The 19190-nt window shown below is 40.1% G+C and overlaps 1 protein-coding gene across 2 annotated transcripts in view; it reads left to right on the top strand.

Moving 5' to 3' along the window:
• The window catches only part of ap3s1 (adaptor related protein complex 3 subunit sigma 1), a 58396-nt gene that overhangs the window by 34603 nt on the left and 4603 nt on the right, over positions 1-19190 (top strand). Inside the window, exons 4-6 of one of the 2 annotated variants that reach the window (XM_078214631.1) lie at positions 134-205; positions 4851-4958; positions 18522-18580. In XM_078214631.1, coding sequence (XP_078070757.1) covers positions 134-205; positions 4851-4958; positions 18522-18557 — 216 coding nt within the window. In that variant the 3' untranslated portion in view covers positions 18558-18580. The remainder of the gene's footprint in view (positions 1-133; positions 206-4850; positions 4959-18521; positions 18581-19190) is intronic. The other variant, XM_078214629.1, reaches the window with a different exon arrangement.

Raw genomic sequence — 19190 nt, 5'->3', positions numbered from 1 at the left:
AAAACACTATTAGATTATTTGCATTGAATGAAATCCAGTTTTGTTCTTTTATCTTCTAGCTTTACAAATGAAATGAAATTACTTTTAGCTACTAACTTCAAAACTTTAAAAAAATTATTATTTCTTTTAACAGGTTTTTGTGGAAACATTAGACAAATGTTTTGAGAACGTCTGTGAGCTGGATTTAATTTTCCACGTAGACAAGGTAGTATTTGTTCACAATTTGTGTTAATCATACTTGCTATTGTCAGTCGGTGGCCCACTGAGGTTCAACACTGGTGGTTAATTTACAGCTTGCGTTTTTAGTATTGCATTGACAGCCAAGAACATGTGTCCTTCAAATAGAAAAAAGAATTTGGATTGGGAAAGCCTTCTGTGTAAAACACATTGAACAAACCAAGAAATGTTTACTTGCAGTCGCCACTATGTAAACAATGTGATGTGTGAAAAATCTGATGTTTGTCTATTTCACTCTTCTGCTCCTTCACTTAATTGAAACAATTCAGAAAGTTTGTAGAACGCAAAACAAAATCTACAACAGACATTTCATCAAAACATTAGCTTTGCTCCTGTCTCAGCACATGCATGTGTGGTTGCAAATGCATAAACACACCTCTATTCACCCACATTTAGATTTAGATGTAGAATTTATACGAGGTAAGTTTTTGAAATGTCCCCTAGCTTTTTTACAAATAGTTATGAAAATATAGAGTAGATATTTTTTAGAAGATGAAGTAAAAATGTCCTATCAATACAGTTGACTGGTACTGATTAAATTCGGCACACGTCAGCTGCTCAAACTGCACAATCTAAAATTGGCTCAGAGTCACAGGTCTGAATATATTAGATAAAAGCATTATTTTAACATGTTTTGTTTCCCTTTCAATTCATGTTAATTTTTTAATGATTGATTCTGGTTTTCTAAAACTAACTTTTAACTGAAGAAAGTTATTCATCAAATTCAAGACCAGACATTTGGAAAACACTTCAGTTTAAAAAAAAAAGTTCAATTGATAAACACTATCACATTTTGAAATATTTTTTAAAAAATTCTTTAAATCTTCAGTTTGAACCTTAACAATTGTTGGGTTTTTAAAAAAGCAGATGGGACTTTTCAGTAAGTATTTTAATGATTTTTGTGGGAACCAGTAGCCACGTCGCATAGTCACAAGCAGATGTATTCTTAATATGAGGTAGTTATTGTGCAAGTATCCGTAAAATAGCTACAGGAGTAGTGGGTGCTATGGGTACTTAGAATTATATAAAGTTTATGGCACAGAAAGAGGCCACCTGTGTCTGTGCCGGCTTATGACCTTCTATGACCTTTGCATGCTCCATGTACTAAATTTACTATGACAGTTTATTTTCAAATTGCTTGAACCACTTTGTAATCAAGTTACAATTTTTTATAAATACCTGAATTTCAAACTAAATTAATCTTGAAATTTGGCCCTTTAATATACTCTTAATGGCACTTGCATACTAGGATTTATAATTATATTATTACTACAGCTTTGAAAGTATTTTAAGATTATTGGAAAACTAATAAGAGGCCTGCAGACTTGTAGTCAAATTAGTTTCTATATTGCAACAGTACTTTAAACACAGGATGTCTAGTTATTCTTTCATCAAAGACTTTAACAAAATCAAAACATTTCACACTGGGAAAAAAAATACATAAAACTGTCCATGTATAATAACAGGCTTAGCAATATGATCACAAATCTTAAGTGCCTGGCCTCACAACTTGTTTATAGTCTTAGCATATGAAAGCCTGATTGGGAGCCGTTTATGCCTTAGTTGAAAGGCAGATTTACATCTGTCGGGCTCAATATTATTTGAGGAATATGCACCCCATTTCCTTGAAACCTTCCTGTTATAGTTTCATCATCTTCCAGTGAAGAAAACAGCTTCCTAACTACATTCCTCCATGGCTATTGTCTTTGTGTTTGGATGAAGAGCCATCATCATACAATGAAAGGTCGATGGGATCCACTTCACACTCGTCTAACGTCCATTGCGTTTTGATATCCCTGTGGATCAGGGGAAACACGGGATGAGTTGTTGGAGCAGGTTTGATGGACTGATTGGCCCACTGCTGTTCGTGGGTGCCTCTGCATTGCAGACCCCATTGTTTTAAGTGTTTTAATCTATCCTTTAAACAATGAGCGGCACGGTGGTACAGTGGTTAGCACTGCTGCCTCACAGCTCCAGGGACCTGGGCTCTATTCCCAGCTTGGGTCACTGTCTGTGTGGAGTTTGCACATTCTCCCTGTGTCTGTGGGTTTCCTCCGGGTGCTTCGGTTTCCTCCCGCAGTCCAAAGATGTGCGGGTTAGGTTGATTGGCCATGCTAAATTGCCCCTTAGTGTCCCGGGATGCGTAGGTTAGAGGGATTAGTGGGGTTAATATGTGGGGTGACGGGGATAGAGCCTAGGTGGGATTGTTATCGGTACAGACTTAATGGGCCGAATGGCCTCCTTCTGCACTGTAGGGTTTCTATGATTCTATGTTTTCTATGAATGAGATGTGTAAATCTCAAGTGGCTGTGAGATTCCTTTATTCAGGTCCATATTTAATCAGACATTGGTTGCAGGCCCTTCTGTTTTCAGTTCAAATGCTGAAAGATACATGGTATGCTATAACCAACAGCTTTTGTATTCACTTTTAGAAATATAGCTTTAAGTTTTCATAATATCTTCACTGGACATGACAATATGTTGATCTATAATATGCAAACTTTAATAATTGTATACTGAATGTTACAATTCTTTTTGTTTCTTTAATTTTTCACGGCATGTGCAAGTCACCGGCATTTGTTGCCCTTGAACTGAGTGGCCTGCTAGGCCATTTCAGAAGGCAATTAAGAGTCAATAAATGAATAAAAAAATGTGCATTCATGACATAATAAAAAGTGCTATAATTATGAGTCCATTACTCAGTTTTCAGATTTTTTGCTTTCGCCACTCTCACCCCTGACTTTAGAAGTTCATTTTTTTTTTAAATTGAAATTTGTTTAGATATGATAAATTAAAATGTTTACTATATTCTTCAGCATTTTGAAGTATTTTGGTAAGTGCCAAATAAAGTATTTTCAATACCAGTTATGTTTAACGGCCCATAACTTTCTCATTCTCCAATGTCACAATTGGGGCATACCCCAATGCTGCACTGGGAAATCCCTCTAGGAAGTTACTAGATAAGGATTTACTTGGCAATTGTTCAGAAGGACTAATTCCCCTGGACAGCTGCGCTGAGAACCATCTGACAAAATGGTTTACACCGCTAACTTTGGGGGGTTCTGCTAGTTTTACTCTAATAGTTACTCTAGAAGAGTTAAAAGGGAAAAAAGCATTTCCTCCTGCCCCTTCCAACTCTGTCCTTGGGCCTGCCCCCCTGATCCAACTCTCCTTCCCTCTTCCCTCCCAGTCTGACTCCGCATCCTGCTTTCCAATGTCTGAACCCCCGTTTACCTTTCAAACCTACCTCCTCCCTTTAAATTGTCCCTTTAAACATTTGCTTTATATAGAATCATAGAAACTCTACAGTGCAGAAGGAGGCCATTCGGCCCATCGATTCTGCACCGACCACAATCCCACCCAGACCCTACCCCCATATCCCTACATATTTACCCGCTAACCCCATAAACCTACACATCTCAGGACTCTAAGGGGCAATTTTTAGCATGACCAATCAACCTAACCCGCACATCTTTGGCCTTTACGACAGCTGGTGTCCTGTTTTTCCTCTATTCCCTCCTTTTACTCCACACAGATGCAGCTGGGGGCACATTTCGCTGCTCCTGTCTCACCCAGCCTGAGAGAAGAAGGTCAAGCAAGACCGGGGCTTTGGAATTTCAACAAGGCTAAATCCCTCCAGAGTGGCAATCTGCTGTTGATTGCCGCTCATAGGAAGTTACAGGTCATTGACTCAAATTCTGGTTTTTGTCATATATTCAGGCTAAAGTTCCTGGACAATTTTTTTCCCCCCTTTTCCTCATTGTATGTGGTACTTGATTAGATGAACCATACTCCATTTCTTGCTTAGTAAGTACAGAAAATGCTTGAAAACCAAGCTGTTTTCCCTGGACAGAGAAATATGGCGTATAACATTTCAGGTCAATGACCTTTCGCCAGAACTGATGCTTGGTGTTCCTTGCTGTCTTAAAATGATCTTGGCCGCCTTCCTTTTAAGTAGAAAGTGTGACCCATGAATCGCAATGCCCTATATTTGGTACATTATATAGAAGAGTGCCTTTGCATGTTTGAAATGCCACATGTGGTCCCTAGAAATTAAAACTGTCAACAACTTGAAAAGGCCTTTGTTTGTACCCAGCCGCTTGGGTTATTTCTTCCAACATCCACAATCTCCTAGTTTTTGGAAAGGTGGAGTTCTCTAGGTAGAAGTCAGTGTAAGTTGTAGAGGAAGCAGTGCCAAAGGATATTTTTTATGTTTAATATTGGAAATATCTCTCAGTCAGACTTCTAAAGCAAAAAAGCCCTTTCCTAGTCAAGTCCAAACATTGGATCTTAGATAATTACTCTTTTTTTAATATAAAATCTACTTTTACAAAAGTTACTCTTGCAGAAAGTTTCTGCTGTGTCTGCTTTTATTTTGTTTATCTGAGGTATTAAGATGAGGCAGATTGCTTCCTGAGTCTATATATGAAATATATATGCCAGAATTTTCTGGTCCCGCTGTGGTGGATACGGTGAGCCAGCCAAAACGCCATTGACTTTGGTGGGACCAGAAGAACCTGCCAATGGGTGGGGCCATATAATCTGCAAAATGAGAAATTAAAATCTTTTGTATAACCTGTGCTTAATGTAATTTTAATTTTGTTTTTTTTAAGGTTCACAATATTTTGGCAGAAATGGTAATGGGTGGAATGGTTTTAGAGACCAATATGAATGAAATAGTAACCCAGATTGATGCTCAGAACAAAATGGAAAAATCTGAGGTAAGAGTTTTGCACCTTGAAGAAAATTGCTTTTACCTTGCATGGCTGTGGATCCTGCATGTTTCTTGTGCCTTCTGTTGTAGCTTATTCTTTAGTGCCAACAGCCAGCTTGCTTGGTGTGCTAAGTAAAGCTATTGAATGACAATTTAGGTAGTTTTACTCTGTGACAAATCAACAGCAGTGATGATACATTGTAAAATGCAGACTTATCAGTGGGAATAATACAGTGCAATGTGCACAATTTGGTGACAAAACTTTAGGTGTGCAAGTTTTGGTGAAGTCAAAAGCTGCATGAATGAATTTGCATGTACATTAACCTGAAAGATTTAGGCCTTGACAAATTAATCTTATAACCCTGTAAGTTTAAGGCGTTCATTCTTGCAAACTAAAAGTGCATTGAGCGTAAATGACTGTTAAAAGAGAAATGCTCTGATGGTAGCTTCAGTTTATCAGCTTTTCGAGGCTGTTGCCTCTTTAAAATAGCTTTCCATTTGATGCTCAAAGTGTGCCAAGTTAGTTGGTTTTAGCCTTGACAACATTTGTAGTTGACCTCAGTGCTTCAGGATTAAAGAGGAAAAAATCGTCCAAGACTAGCTACTCTAGAATGTTATTCAGTGACTCAAGGGGGTAGGTTAGCTGAGTTGGCCGAATGGCTGCTTTGTGATGCATAGCGATGTCAACAGCATGGATTCAATTCCTGTACCAGCTGAGGTTGTCCATAAAGGCCCCACTTTCTTAACCTTGCCCCTCGCATGAGGTGTTAAAATCACCACCCTCAGCTCTTTCTCAAAGGGGAGAGCAGCCTATAGTCCTCTGGGACAATGACGACTTTCATTTCGGTGACCCATGCAGGCAGTGGCATAATGCTGGACTGGATAATCCAAAGACCCAGCTAATGCTCTGGGGATGTGGGTTCAAATCCCACACAGCAGCTAGTGGAATTTGAAATTGGTTAATAAATCAGGAATGTGAAGCTAGTCTCGGTAATGGTGACCGTGAAACTATCATCAATTGTTCTAAAAAGTTATCTGCTTCACTAATATCCTTCGGGGAAGGAAATCCGCATAAATGTGGTTGATTCTTAACTGCCCTCTGCATTGGCCTAGCAAGCCATGCAGTTCAAGGTCAGTTAGGGATGGGCTACAAATGTTGGCATCACCAGCGACTCCCCAAATTTCTTGAAAGAATAAAGTGACAAAAAAGGTGAGTGCGTGAATGGGATCAGGCTAAACCATGATGCTCACTATAATCTGTCCACATTCACCGTTGAGACTCACATTTGAATAATAATTACTTGGACAAGATGCTGTCAGATGTCTACTGCTCGTGGAACAGTTTTCGCGTGAACCTCCTCTTCAGAGTTTTACTACTTCAGGACAGAGTTCAAAAAATACACTTTCCCTTTTTGTTTTTATGTGCATAAAAATAGCTTGTTTGCATGTTGTTCACTAGTGCAGCGACTACTAGCAATTAAAAACAATTGTAACTACTTGAAGCAGAAAATTATAATGTACAACTTGACTTTAAGATACAGCATGGGAGGCCTTTTAGCTCATTGTGTTATGTTAACTCTTTGCAAGATCAATTCAACACTATTGCTATTGCACTCTCTTCTACCCATTCCTCCCTCTTTTGCTTCATACAAACCTGACATCTTAAATTGCAAAATAGGTTGCGTTAGCACCTGAGAAAAATAGATTGACGTTGATATCGCTCTTAGACTGATCTGTATGTCCTCTGCATTTTCCGTCTTTATTTCACCTTCCCATCAAAATGCAGTTTTCCTATTTGTTTCCAAACTGGAAACTAAGCGAGAGAAAAACCAAGTAACACAACTTTAGCATTTCAGTTTTCAAATATGATAACTTTATTACCATTTTTTAAACAAATATGGCTAATGCACAGCAATGTATTAAAAGCATTTGGTGTAAGATGTAAAAATAAGGTTTTGGTAGAGCAGATTTAAATTGTTTTTAAAACTTTCAGTGGAAGCTTTTGTTTGCTTATTTTGTTCATTAGCCAATGGATTGGCCAACATTCCAACTAATAAAGTAATGAAGCCCCTCAAAGCACTTCAAACGCATTTAATAGCTCAGAAGCATCATGTTAGAGTAAGAGCAGGCTTAATTTCTTCCTTTCACCTCACTAGGTCTGTAATCTCATGCATGTTGCTAAGCAGAGCCAGCTGTTTCCCCACTGAGAGGCAGGAAAATTTTAATAAAATGTTTACCTGAACTGCTTTAATGTACTTCTGATGATCATTGTGGAATGGCATTGATAAAAGATGAGGGGCAAGCCAATCAACATTCTAACCTTGTGGTCATAGGAAATGGTTCATGGAAAAGATTGAAACATAAATACCCTTTTGGTTCTCCTTTCAATAAGAAAATAACTGTTCTAAGAAGGTTACTTTAATACATGCTTTAGGTTATACTGCTGTTCCCGAGTCATGTAAATATCATTGCCTTTCTCAGGTCTTTGGGATTTACATTTTTGTATTTGACTTTGGGCATTCTCAGGTGCAATTTATACATTTTAAAGTTAATTTAAAATTACTCGGTTGATCCCTTGTTAAACTAGCTCACATGAAAGTTTGATATTAATAAATTAATTTAATACAATTTTTTTAATGCTAGATTGAGAGGATGATGTGGGTGTAAGATGGCATATATTCTTGAGTTTTCTTATTTCATGTATATGATATCTATGTGGCTTTCATTAACTTTTCTGAATTGTATTTAAGCCTCTCCTCAATACTGCAGAATGCACATTGAGAGGCTGGGACTGCTCCATTTGGAGCAGTGCGAGCTAGAATAATGCAGGGTGTGTCCTCCCTAAATGGTCAATGTCAAGTATCTCTGGTGTTTAGCTTCATTGTCATTTGATCAGTCGAGAACCCTTCCAGTGCGAACACTGTACCCTAGTAGTAGAATGCAGAATTTCAGAAGAAGACGATGCAGATCCTGGGATTGATGGCTGCAGGAGTAAATCGAGACTCTCCAAGAACCCATTAGCAGTTGAACCGATGGTATCTCAAACTTTTTATGCTTCTGAAGACAATTTGCACGCATCAAACATTGTCAGTTTGCTTGACCTGGTGGTTTTAAGAGATGTGCTATATTTGGATTAAATTACAGACTCTGCTGACTTCTCCTTCCCAGATAACAACCATATCGTTTTTGTGGTAACTGGTTGTGACCTTCCTTAGACTGGAGGTAGATCAAACTCTCCTCATGGATTGGAACATAGATTTCCATCTTCCATGTAATTTATAGCACCTGTCTGATTTTCATTCCATTGAAAATTGGTAGAATAAAAAACAGCTGGCTTCTGTAAAGTGTGAAACCTGCCCCACAATTATAACTTTGGTGGTGACAATACATATTTCAATCTGTATCTCCATTTATTAGCTTACAGTTGGTTCTAACTTCCAACACATTGGTGAATGTTTCCCTGACTTGAACTAAAATAAGATCTTGGAAAAGGTTTGGCATTAGTTTGGCCTGATGAGTTTGAATATTGCTGCCACCTACCAATGTCTTCAGTGTTTGCTTAATCTGAGCTCCAATCCATTTTAGAGTACACTTGATATGCATTTCAGTCACCTAAACATCATGGCTACAGAGGAAATTGTGCAGTGATAGTTAAGCAGTTATTTGTTCTTTTTTAAATGACCTTTATTTGCTTTAATCAATGGTAGGCAAAGAAATCTCAAGTACAGCTCCATTCTACTAGAGTACAACCACTCCATTAGATGATGTTGAAAGCTATAACTTCCAGAACGGACTGATCAAACTAGGGCTCTTTTCCTCTAGAAAAAAGAAGGCTGAGAGGCAAATTTAATGCATCTTAAGTGGGAAATATGGCTTGTTCTATAATAAATGTGTAAGGAATTTCTGCCTCTCGTCTTGAATCACAGAGAAGGCCCCACCAGTTGGGCCTCCCCTTCACGTGTGTTTCCCAGCTGGTGGGCTGAACCCACATCTGTTACTTTAAATTCTGCCCAACATCCTTAACCTTATGGACGAGTTTAATAGGATCGGGTTAGTGAAAATGCTTCCACTTCTGTGGAAGTTCAAAACCTGGGATCATATCCGATAGCCATGAATAAATCCAATAAATAGTTCCAAGAGAAGCTTCTTTACCCAGAAAGTCATTACAGTGCGGAACTTGCTGCCCCAAGGAATGGTTGAGGTGAATAGCTTATGTGCATTTAAGGGGAAGCTAGTTACTGCATGCAGGAGAAAGGAATAAATAGAAGCTTATGCAGAACATATTAGATTAAGTGGTTTTGGAAGAGACTTCGGGGGCATAAGACAGCAGCAGAGACCAGTTGGGTCAATTTCCAGTTTCTGTGTTGTAAATCCTGTTACTATAGATTCTATTTGGAAGTTGTGATGCATGTTGTTCCCACTTTATTCCTTAACATTTTATATCTTTCTACAAAACAGGACATTTGTTTAGTACTTCAGATTCTATAATGTAACTTCAAACTCTATTGCTTCTTTGGTCGCAAAGAGCTGTGAAGTTCTCGAAAGACACAATGCTTACATCATGGAAAAACATACTGCATGAGTGGATCAGGTTACGATGATTCAAAGTCTTAAAGCAAAATGGTAATTCAGAGTAGTTGAGAAGTGATTTCAGGTTCTACAGTGTGAATTTCCTTTTGCTACTAGCTCAGATTGATGAGGAAAATCTCATTTGTCCATCATACAGCCATAGAGATTTGTCATAAACTGGCCCCATTCTATCTTTGCCAGCTCTCTTCTAAAGCATTATAGATCTAATTATATTGCCCTGCCTTCTCCTTAGCTTCCATGTGAAGCTTTCCATGCTCTTTGTATAAAGAAATTGCCATCTCCTTATCACTGATCCCTCAACCAGACATTTCATAATTTTAAAAGGTTCTGTTTAAATTTGTTATCCTTTTCTGCTCCAAAGGAAATAGTCCTATTGTGGAATTTTCCCTCAAAAAATTGCAGTGACATATTCTGAATGACAAATGGTGCAGTTTTCCCCAGAGAAATGGACAGCTTTTCTCTCCAGATCTTCTGACACATTGTCAAAAAAAAAGCAGGGTGGTGTGTTTCTGCTTTCATTCCTGAGGGTGGGACCTAAAGACGCCAGCAAAAGGCTGTCCCCAATCTCAGTTGAGGTTCAAGACCCTCTTTTGCCCATCATCGCCAGCATTGGGGCATTGGAGTTTCCACACCTCCTACAATGCGGCGATTGCCCCTAGGGTGGCATGGTGGCACAGTGGTTAGCACTGCTGCCTCACAGTGCCAGGGACCCGCGTTCGATTCCCGGCTTGGGTCACTGTCTGTTTGGAGTTTGCACATTCTCCCCGTGTCTGCGTGGGTTTCCTCCGGGTGCTCCGGTTTCCTCCCACAGTCTGAAAGACGTGCTGGCTAGGTGTATTGACCCGAAAAGGTGCCGGAGTGTGGCGATTAGAGGAATTTCACAGTAACTCCATTGCAGTGTTAATGTAAGCCTTAATTGTGACTAATAAATAAACTTTAAAAATACAGGCCTCCCCCTCTGCTGGACATGAATCTGATTATGTTGCGGTGGCGAATGGGGCCGGAAAATCTCCCCTCTCGTATCAGCAGTTACCCCCTCAAACCATAGCTCCCCATCCTTAATATCATTCTATGCTATACACTGGATGTTCTTTTACAGCTTTAAGATATTTCTATAATGGAACATTCAGCTCTGCATGCAGTCCTGTTACTGGTCTTTCCATTGCCTTTTATAAACTGTTAGGTCTTTGTTCTTGTATTCAATTTATAAAACTCAATTTTGTAAGGGAACTTTTATGAGCTATATTTGTGCAGTATCTTGCCAGCTTTGGAAAAATTGTAGTTTATAGTACCAAGCTGTTTCAGGAAACCGAACTCAAAAAATTGATACTTGTCAAAAGCGTTTTATTGAGATTAGAATGGAGGCTGTCATTGGGATAGAGTACGATGAGTGGATCTTCATATTGATAGCAATGCCTTGTCTGTGTGTTTATTTAACATTGCAAGCTTATTCATCAATGTGTCACTCAAGAAATGATGTGGAGATGCCGGCGTTGGACTGGGGTAAGCACAGTAAGAAATCTCACAACACCAGGTTAAAGTCCAACAGGTTTATTTGGTAGCACAAGCCACAAGCTTTTGGAGCACTGCCCCTTCATCAGGTGAGTGGGAGTTCTGTTCACAAACAGGGCATATATAGATACAAACTCAATTTACAAGATAATGGTTGGAATGCGAGTCTTTACAGGTAATCAAGTCTTAAAGTTACAGACAATGTGAGCGGAGAGAGGGTTAAAGAGATGTGTATTGTCTCCAGCCAGGACAGTTAGTGAATCTCACTAACTGGATAAATTCAGTCTCACTAATCGACCTGGCTAGAGACAATACACATCTCTTTAACCTATGCTTAACCCTCTCTCCGCTGTTGTGAGACTTCTTGTTGTGCTCACTCAAGAAAGCCAGATATTTACACCTCATCACAATACAATAAGATTAGCCACCAATTACTGAATCTGGATTGATTGAATTTAAGAATTTAGCTACTTGTACAATTGAGTTCAGCTTTAATGACATCATATATGCCCAAATAAATGGTGTTGCTAACATTTTCATCTGATTCCATGGGAATGCATTTTTGACCCTACTCCTTGCATATTTGCAATACGTAGATGTTATGTTTTCTATATTTACCCCAATAGCTGCATTTAAGAGCTTCCTTGCGCACCTTAACGCTCTCCATCCTGCATTCACCATTGAAATGGAGCAGTCTAACAAACTCCCTCTCCTTGCCATGATAGTTGAGAAATCCACTAATGGGTTCTGTACTAGATCAGCACGTAAAACCTTTGCTGAGAATAACTAAAGCTTTGTAAGTTCGGTTGCTTAAAATTTACTATAATTTTATCTTGTTATCAATCTCGCATTATTGACAAAGAAGGGAAATTGAAAATTGGGCAATTGGTCTCTTTGTAGGAACATATTGGGCAGCAGGGTGGCACACTGGTTAGCACTGCTGCCACATAGTGCGAGGTATCCGGGTTCGATTCCCGGCTTGGATCACTGTCTGTGCAGAGTCTGCATGTTCTCCCCATGTCTGCGTGGGTTTCCTCCAGGTGCTCCGGTTTCCTCCCATAGTCTGAAAGGCGTGCTGGTTAGGTGCATTGACCATGCTAAATTCTCCCTTAGTGTACCTGAACAGGTGCTGGAGTGTGGCGACTAGGGGATTTTCACAGTAACTTCATTGCAGTGCTAATGTGAGCCTACTTGTGACGCTAATAAATAAACTTTAAAACATAAGAAATAGAAGCAGGAGTAGGCCATTTGGCCCTCAAGCATGCTCTACCATTCAATTAGATATTCTGCCACAATGTAATTTTCCTGCACCGTCCCAATATCCCTTAATGTCTTTGCTGTCTAGAAATCTATCGATGTCTGTCCTGAACATACTCAATGACAGAACCTCCACAGCCCTCTGAGGTAGAGAATTTCAAAGATTTATCACCCTCCAAGGGAAGAAATTCCTCCTCATCTCAGTCCTAAACGGCCTACCTCTTATCGTGAGACTATCCACTATTCTACACCACTCCTTATTTTCCCTCCAACCAGAAGAAACATCCTTCCTGTACATTCAGAAAACCCATAGTACAGGCTATTTGCTTAAGAGCTGATAAGGCACCAAGACCAATGGGATGTAGCTAAGAATATTGAGGGAAGTGGGAGTGGAAATTGCAGAGGCCCTGTGCATAATTTAAGGGTTCAATTTAGGAATTAGAGGCAGAATTCTCTGTTTTCAGGCTAAGTGCCCACGCCAGCGGGAAAACGGGAGTGTTTCCTGCTGGCACTGGCAGCGTCTGTCAGGTGGGATTCACCCACCTGAAAGATGCAAATGAGCTCATCTTCGGGAACCTGCTGGTCAGCCCCTTTCACCCCCCCCCCCCCCCCCCCCCCCCGATCTCTGTGCTTGCAGACAGGCCAACCTTCCCCCAAAAAAATGAAATGGTGACCCACCCTCAATGAAGAGTGACATCCTCTGCTGTCTCTGGAGACAAAGTAGAAATTAATTAAGCTATCAATGAAGCCTTTTTCAAAGCACCGCACTTATAAATTTACAGAGATTATGGACGAGACTTTACAACCTTGCTTGGGCGAGACCAGAAATTCCCGCCTGAGGTCAACGGAGATTTCCATTGTTGAACCTTCGCTTGCGCTGATTCTGTGGTGGGCGAGGTGGTAGAGTTCCAGCTCAGAGGTTTCCAATGGGATCGAGAAGGTTTTGAATGTTTCAGCTTGCTAGCAAAGCTCAGACTTCAAGTCAAAGCTGTGAGAATACACTAGAGCTCACTGCACAGCCGGTGCGGAATGGAACCCATCCCCCTCCCCCCACCCAACATGAAAATGACATTCACTCCCTATCAGAGATCTTCAAAGTGGTCTGCTCACACCTACAGCTTCTGACAGGGGAAAAGGAAAATCTCTGCTGCAGAATGAAGTGCTGCAGTGATATTACAGGCTGCCAGGTAACCAGGGGGCATGGAGATTAATGTGAGCTGACTACTTCAAAACTTTCGCAGTTGACAGGTGGGAATGAAGATGTTGATCATGTGGCTGCCTGAAATCACCATGTCAGGCATGATCCTCGGGTCCACCAGGACTAGAAGGGGCAGTCCAGCCATGAGACCCTCATCCCGGGAGAGAGTAGCGAAGTCCACCCCTTGCCCTAAGCCCTCCCAACCCCAAGGACCCTTTTTAGGGCCCTTCCTCTGCAGCCTGGCAGTAGCAGAGGGAAAGAAAAGCCACTGGACTTGCCTCCTTGACCCACCCTCGGGGCCCAAGGTGCTAGGCCAGGCTGACAGTGCCAGGATGCCAGGGGCTGTACATCATTGGCATTGCCAAAGCACGTGGGGGTGTGAGGCAGAAGGAGAGCCTGATTTTGGGGGGTGGGGGAGGGAGGTCTGACAGGGAACGGGCCTGAGTGGAGAGTCTGAACGGGGTCCTAAGTGGAGTCTGAGGAGGGAGGGAGAATGGGGGGGATCGGGTCACCCACATGTCTGTGTGGTGTGGAGGGGGTGATCCATGATTTTAATGGTGGGGAGGTAGGATGCCCCTCTTTTCTGAGTCTTGTTGGTGCTCCTGTGTCCATGCTGAGTGATTCCTAGCACCGAAGCCCATCCAGTGCAGTTCTCACTGGGGGATCCAGGTGCATGGCATGGAATGATAAATGGGCCATCAAACTCACTGTTTTACAATTAGTAGGTTGCATAATTATCGGGTTGCAGCCCGCTATGGGTGGGAACCCGATCAGGGCCGTCAGGGCGGGTCGAGGGAATCCCGACAACCATCACATCTGTCAGGAATTCCGATTGTTGGCTGGCACCCCATTCAGTGGGGCATCAGGATTCCCGCCAGCCATCTGAAGTCGGTAATTCCACCCCTAGATTGTTGTCTGCAAGGGAAGCATGTGCAGGGCTTCAGGGAAAAGGTGGGAGAGTGGCACTAGGTAATTTGATCCGATGGAGAGCTGGCACAGAGGCTGAAAGGCCTCCTTGGCTGTAACTATTTTCTTGCAAGAGATGAAAATGGGGAACTAAAAGCATATGTAATACATAAGGATTTTTTGTTTGTGCAATGTTAACCAGTAACAGGTTTTAAACCGCATTTGGGCAACTAAACTGATCAGGAGTTTAATTTTTTTTTCTGAAAAAAGGAACAAAATAGCTGCTGTAAATCTGAAACTGAAACAGCTTGAAACACTCAAGGTCAGGTAGCATCTGTGGAGAGCACAGGGGGGCTAATGTTTGAGGCATTTTTGCCTTTATCCAAAATACTACACACAACCCCATAGGAGGAAGCACAAAGAATGGACTACACATGAACTGAATTATTGGAAGGGTCATAAAAATGAACAATGTATAAATGAATTGATCAGCAGTCTTTCTTATCCTCAACATTTTCAACCCCAAGTTGTGTTTACCATCGGAACTCAGCAGTGTGAATCATGTATAGCAGGTCAAAGCCTGCACCCTGTCCCCTTATTGCATTTTAGTTATTGCAATGGTGAGCATCATTTGTTTATTGATGTATCCTGGCTGCTGCTGTTCACATGGGAGTAAGCAGATGTCCTGAAGCATGGAGAATTAATTGAATTATTCAATCTGGTTCAATGTCCATTAAAATTAAGTTCTAGAATGTGTTTGTTTTTAAAAGCAGTTTTCCCATGACCATACAGGAAGTTTTTTTTTAAAACTTAGTGGGTAGAAAAAGACAAATTACACATGGAAATTATACACTGGTGTATTATTATGTTACCTCCCAAATAGTTCAAATCAGCACACAGCTGAAATTCTTGGCCTAGGAAATGGTTCTGTAGAATGGCATCAATTTGTTTGAAGTATAGATACAAAATATAGAAGAAATAGAGAGGATATTAGAATGCTAGTCATTCTGTTATTTGTGATCTTTGGGAAACTACTGCATAGTTATCTACATTTTGCATTTTCTCTACACTAAACTTCACAAGTTAGCTGATTGAAAAGCTTTGTCTTTTAACAAATGTACATTTTTTAAAGGCTGTAGTTTAACTTTATTTAAAAGTATTAGCTTGCATGGAAGTTGAGTTAGTACCCTGCAGAGCTCTTTAACATTTATTCTAGGTTACATTTGCACACCAGCTCCTTTTTCAATGGGGTGCTTTGGAAAAACATGTTGCAGCCATGAATCGTTTTCACTCAATGTCAAACGTTTACTGGTCATAGCAGAACAAGAAAATCAGAAATTCCATCAGATGTGTACTGTCTATAAACTCCTGACATCTACTTCCATTGCAGCTTATACTGATTGAACTTGAGAGCTATATGTTTATAACAATACATTCATGCTACAAATTGTTTGCCAGTATGACATCAAAATCACTTGGTGCCAATGCTGAACTTGTGGTATAAATCAGCAACTAGGCCCCAAGCTAACCTGAAGTGAAGCAGAATGAGACTACCTCCTCTTGATCAGAGCCTGATGCCAAATTAAGACTGCATTTACAATGTAATAGCAGGGTTTGGCAAAATCAAATGCTTTGCACTGAATCTAAAGCAGGGGCATGCATGCACCTTAAGAATGGAGAAAGAAGCTTGCATTACACCTTTCACATCCTCAGGAGATGCCAACCACTTCACAAACAGTCGCAGTGTTGTCACTTAGGATTTTAGGCAATATGATGGCCAATATGCACGCAACCAAATACCATTAACAGCAATGAGATGAATGAAAGGTTGATCTGTTTTCAGTGTTGTTAGTTAAGGGAAGCATATTGGCCTGACATTGAGAAAAAACTATATCCTGTTCTGCAAAAAAGTGCTTTGCCTTCCACCTTAACAGAGCTACATAGAAAGTACAGCAAGCGGGAACAGTCCATGTTGGTGTTTGTTGTCCACATGAGCCATAGTCCTAATTACTGAACCTGCACTGTACCCATATACCTATCTAACCTATTCCGAAATGTTGATATAATCTCTGCTTCAGTCACCAAATTCTTCAGAGAATATAATCTGGTTTTGCTTCCACTGGGAAGATCAAGTTGTAATTAAATGGTAGATTTTCAGTGGCTCATGAAAATTGCTCTCTTCTTCAGGAACCATGTCGCAAAAATTACTTTGTATGAATGGCCCGTTGTGACATTAGTTCTGTATGTAATATACATCTATATATCTTGAAAGTATTTCGTTTCTCTGGGAGAGAAAGCTGCTCCTGATGGACACTTTCATTGGTGAAAGAGGAGGTGACATTTGTTCAGAGATTTGTTTGTTGTTCACTTCATCGCCAAAAAGATTTCAGACCTGAGAAGAATGCAGCAAAAGTGGAGCTGGGGCATGATGGAGAGGAAAATGGTAAAAGGAAGTGACTGGAATAGAAAAAAATGAGCACATGAACTTATCCAAAATGGCTGCTTACAATCAGCTGTTTGGAAACATTACTACCTAGAGGACTCACCAAGGCTCCAACATAGCTCAAGCTGCTAACACAAAGCCACCCGTGCTCAGTGCTTATTGGCCTCATGCTCACTGGACAAAACTCTGCCTCTTTTAATTGGTGTGCTAGGACTGACTATCAATTTTACGGGCTGTTTTCTGCAACGTTGCTTAGAACAGTATTCAGAATAATCTGGGGAAATGGTAGTTGTAAATACTGATTCTTAGTTGTAGTCCAATAAATTCCACAAACGCAAAAACTTTAGTACTTCACAAATGCATACTGGCCAAGTTGCCATAGTCAGTTTTAAGATGTGAAGCATCAGGATTCATGGGTGTAACCAGTTTACACAAGATCAACTGCCCTATCAACAAGTTAATACAGGTGAGTGCTACATTTATAGGCGGTGCTCCTAAGACTGGAGGTGTGGTATAAAAACAGCTTGATAGTGCTTCAAGAGTTTCTTAAAGTAAGATTATTGACGCAAGTAATTTTGAGACTGATGATGTATTGAAATTTACTTTAAAAAATCTTGGTAATTTTCTTACATACGCTTCCTGTTTTGGGAAGTCACTGGGCACCCACAGTAAGTACTTCTTCCATTTGGTGATTAGGTCCTAGGGATAGTTTTTCAAATTGATCAGAATATTCTGAAATTTGTTCTGGCTTCAATGAATCAGTAACTCCTATTCTTGCTGCCCATTGTGAAGTGCTTCTGCTGTTTGTTACATGAACAAAAAAAATGCAGCAGCTGAAGTGGTTCATTTTTAAGTGTTTAATTAAATATCTCTAGGTAATTTATTTGTGGTAGAAAATAGATGACTTTAATTCTTGACGTTCAGCCATTGAAAAGGAACAGGGATGTGAAATGGTAATCTGAATTATTTTTTGCTGGTATTTTAGTACTTGGATGTACTTATCTTCCCTCTCCAACCACTTATCCAGCATTCTATAAATATACCTATATGTTCCCCAGTAATTTGTTCTGCTACAGTGTACTGTAGCTGGGGGAGGGGTATTCTGAAGGTAATAATGTCTTGCAGTATACAGGCATTAAAAATTGCAACAAGTTTCAGACTCATCGGTAAGATATACACAGGTGCTGAACGGAGTTAAAAGATATCCTGACCATTTCCTAATGAATATGCCTGTGTCATTAGCCGATTTCTAAATGGATCCTAAAATTGGCTTTGGCATTTCTGGGTTAGTTAGGAAGACAAATATATATATATAATTTATACTCCTCATTGCTATTCAGTGACCTTGATTTGAAAATGTTCACATGGACATCAGGAAGGACAATGTCATTCTGGGTGAATAGTCAACTGGCACTGTCTGGGTCACATTTTAAAAAAAAACATTGCTTCTTTGATGAGGTAGTGGGGGAGTTGAAATCATAGCCCAGCATTAAACAATGCTTTTTTTGAGGGAAAACGAGTCTCAGATTGTGGTAGAGCAGTTCATTCTCCACAATTTGTGTATAACAAAAAATACATTTTGTCCCCATCAGTGGTCTTGAAATCATTCTTCACTTTCCAAAACTTATGACCTTTCTAGCTATTTCCATTCTTCTCTCTTACAGACCTTTATCCTTCAGTCTCCCAGACAGGACAGATAGATACTGTTACTATAATCTCTCAGGTACTGCAGCCTTTAAATGGCCCACCACAATTCTTTTTCTTGTTGTTCACAACTAGAAAGCAAAATGATGTCATCACAGTAATGGGCCACTTGTGGGGTAACCATGGGAAGATAGCTTCTTATCATAAGCCTCTTGGTAGGGATGCGATGAGGTTCCGATGCTAAATTCTTAAGATGATCCTAATTCTTCCTATAGGTTTCTCCTCATTTTGTTCTACCTGCAGACTTCATTTTGTTTTCTCTTTCTAGTAGCTGCATGCATACAAAATAACCTGTAGAGTGTATCATCAGACTAGCAACATGAAACTTTCTCAGCTGTCATGAGTTTCATCCATTCATCATCTAATAGTTGTCCCCTAAGAAAATTAGAAGAGATTGGAAAAACTTTCAACAATGCTTTCTCCCCATCTATAATTTTGATTAAAAGCAATTGAGGTGGCAAAATGCTGCATCATTAATTCTGATAAAAGCCTGCTCGTCATCTTTTCTGAATAAAGATAATTTCTTCCTTGTAATTTTTATTTGCTTTTTCAAGCTGTGAAACTTCCTTTGAATCCACCTGATTTTTAAACTATTCTTCTTCTGTCAATTATGTCTTCAGTGAACTATG

The sequence above is a fragment of the Mustelus asterias genome, chromosome 6, assembly GCF_964213995.1.
Source record: "Mustelus asterias chromosome 6, sMusAst1.hap1.1, whole genome shotgun sequence".
Taxonomy (NCBI): Eukaryota; Metazoa; Chordata; class Chondrichthyes; order Carcharhiniformes; family Triakidae; genus Mustelus; species Mustelus asterias.
This window is presented reverse-complemented; position numbering and strand designations above follow the sequence as displayed.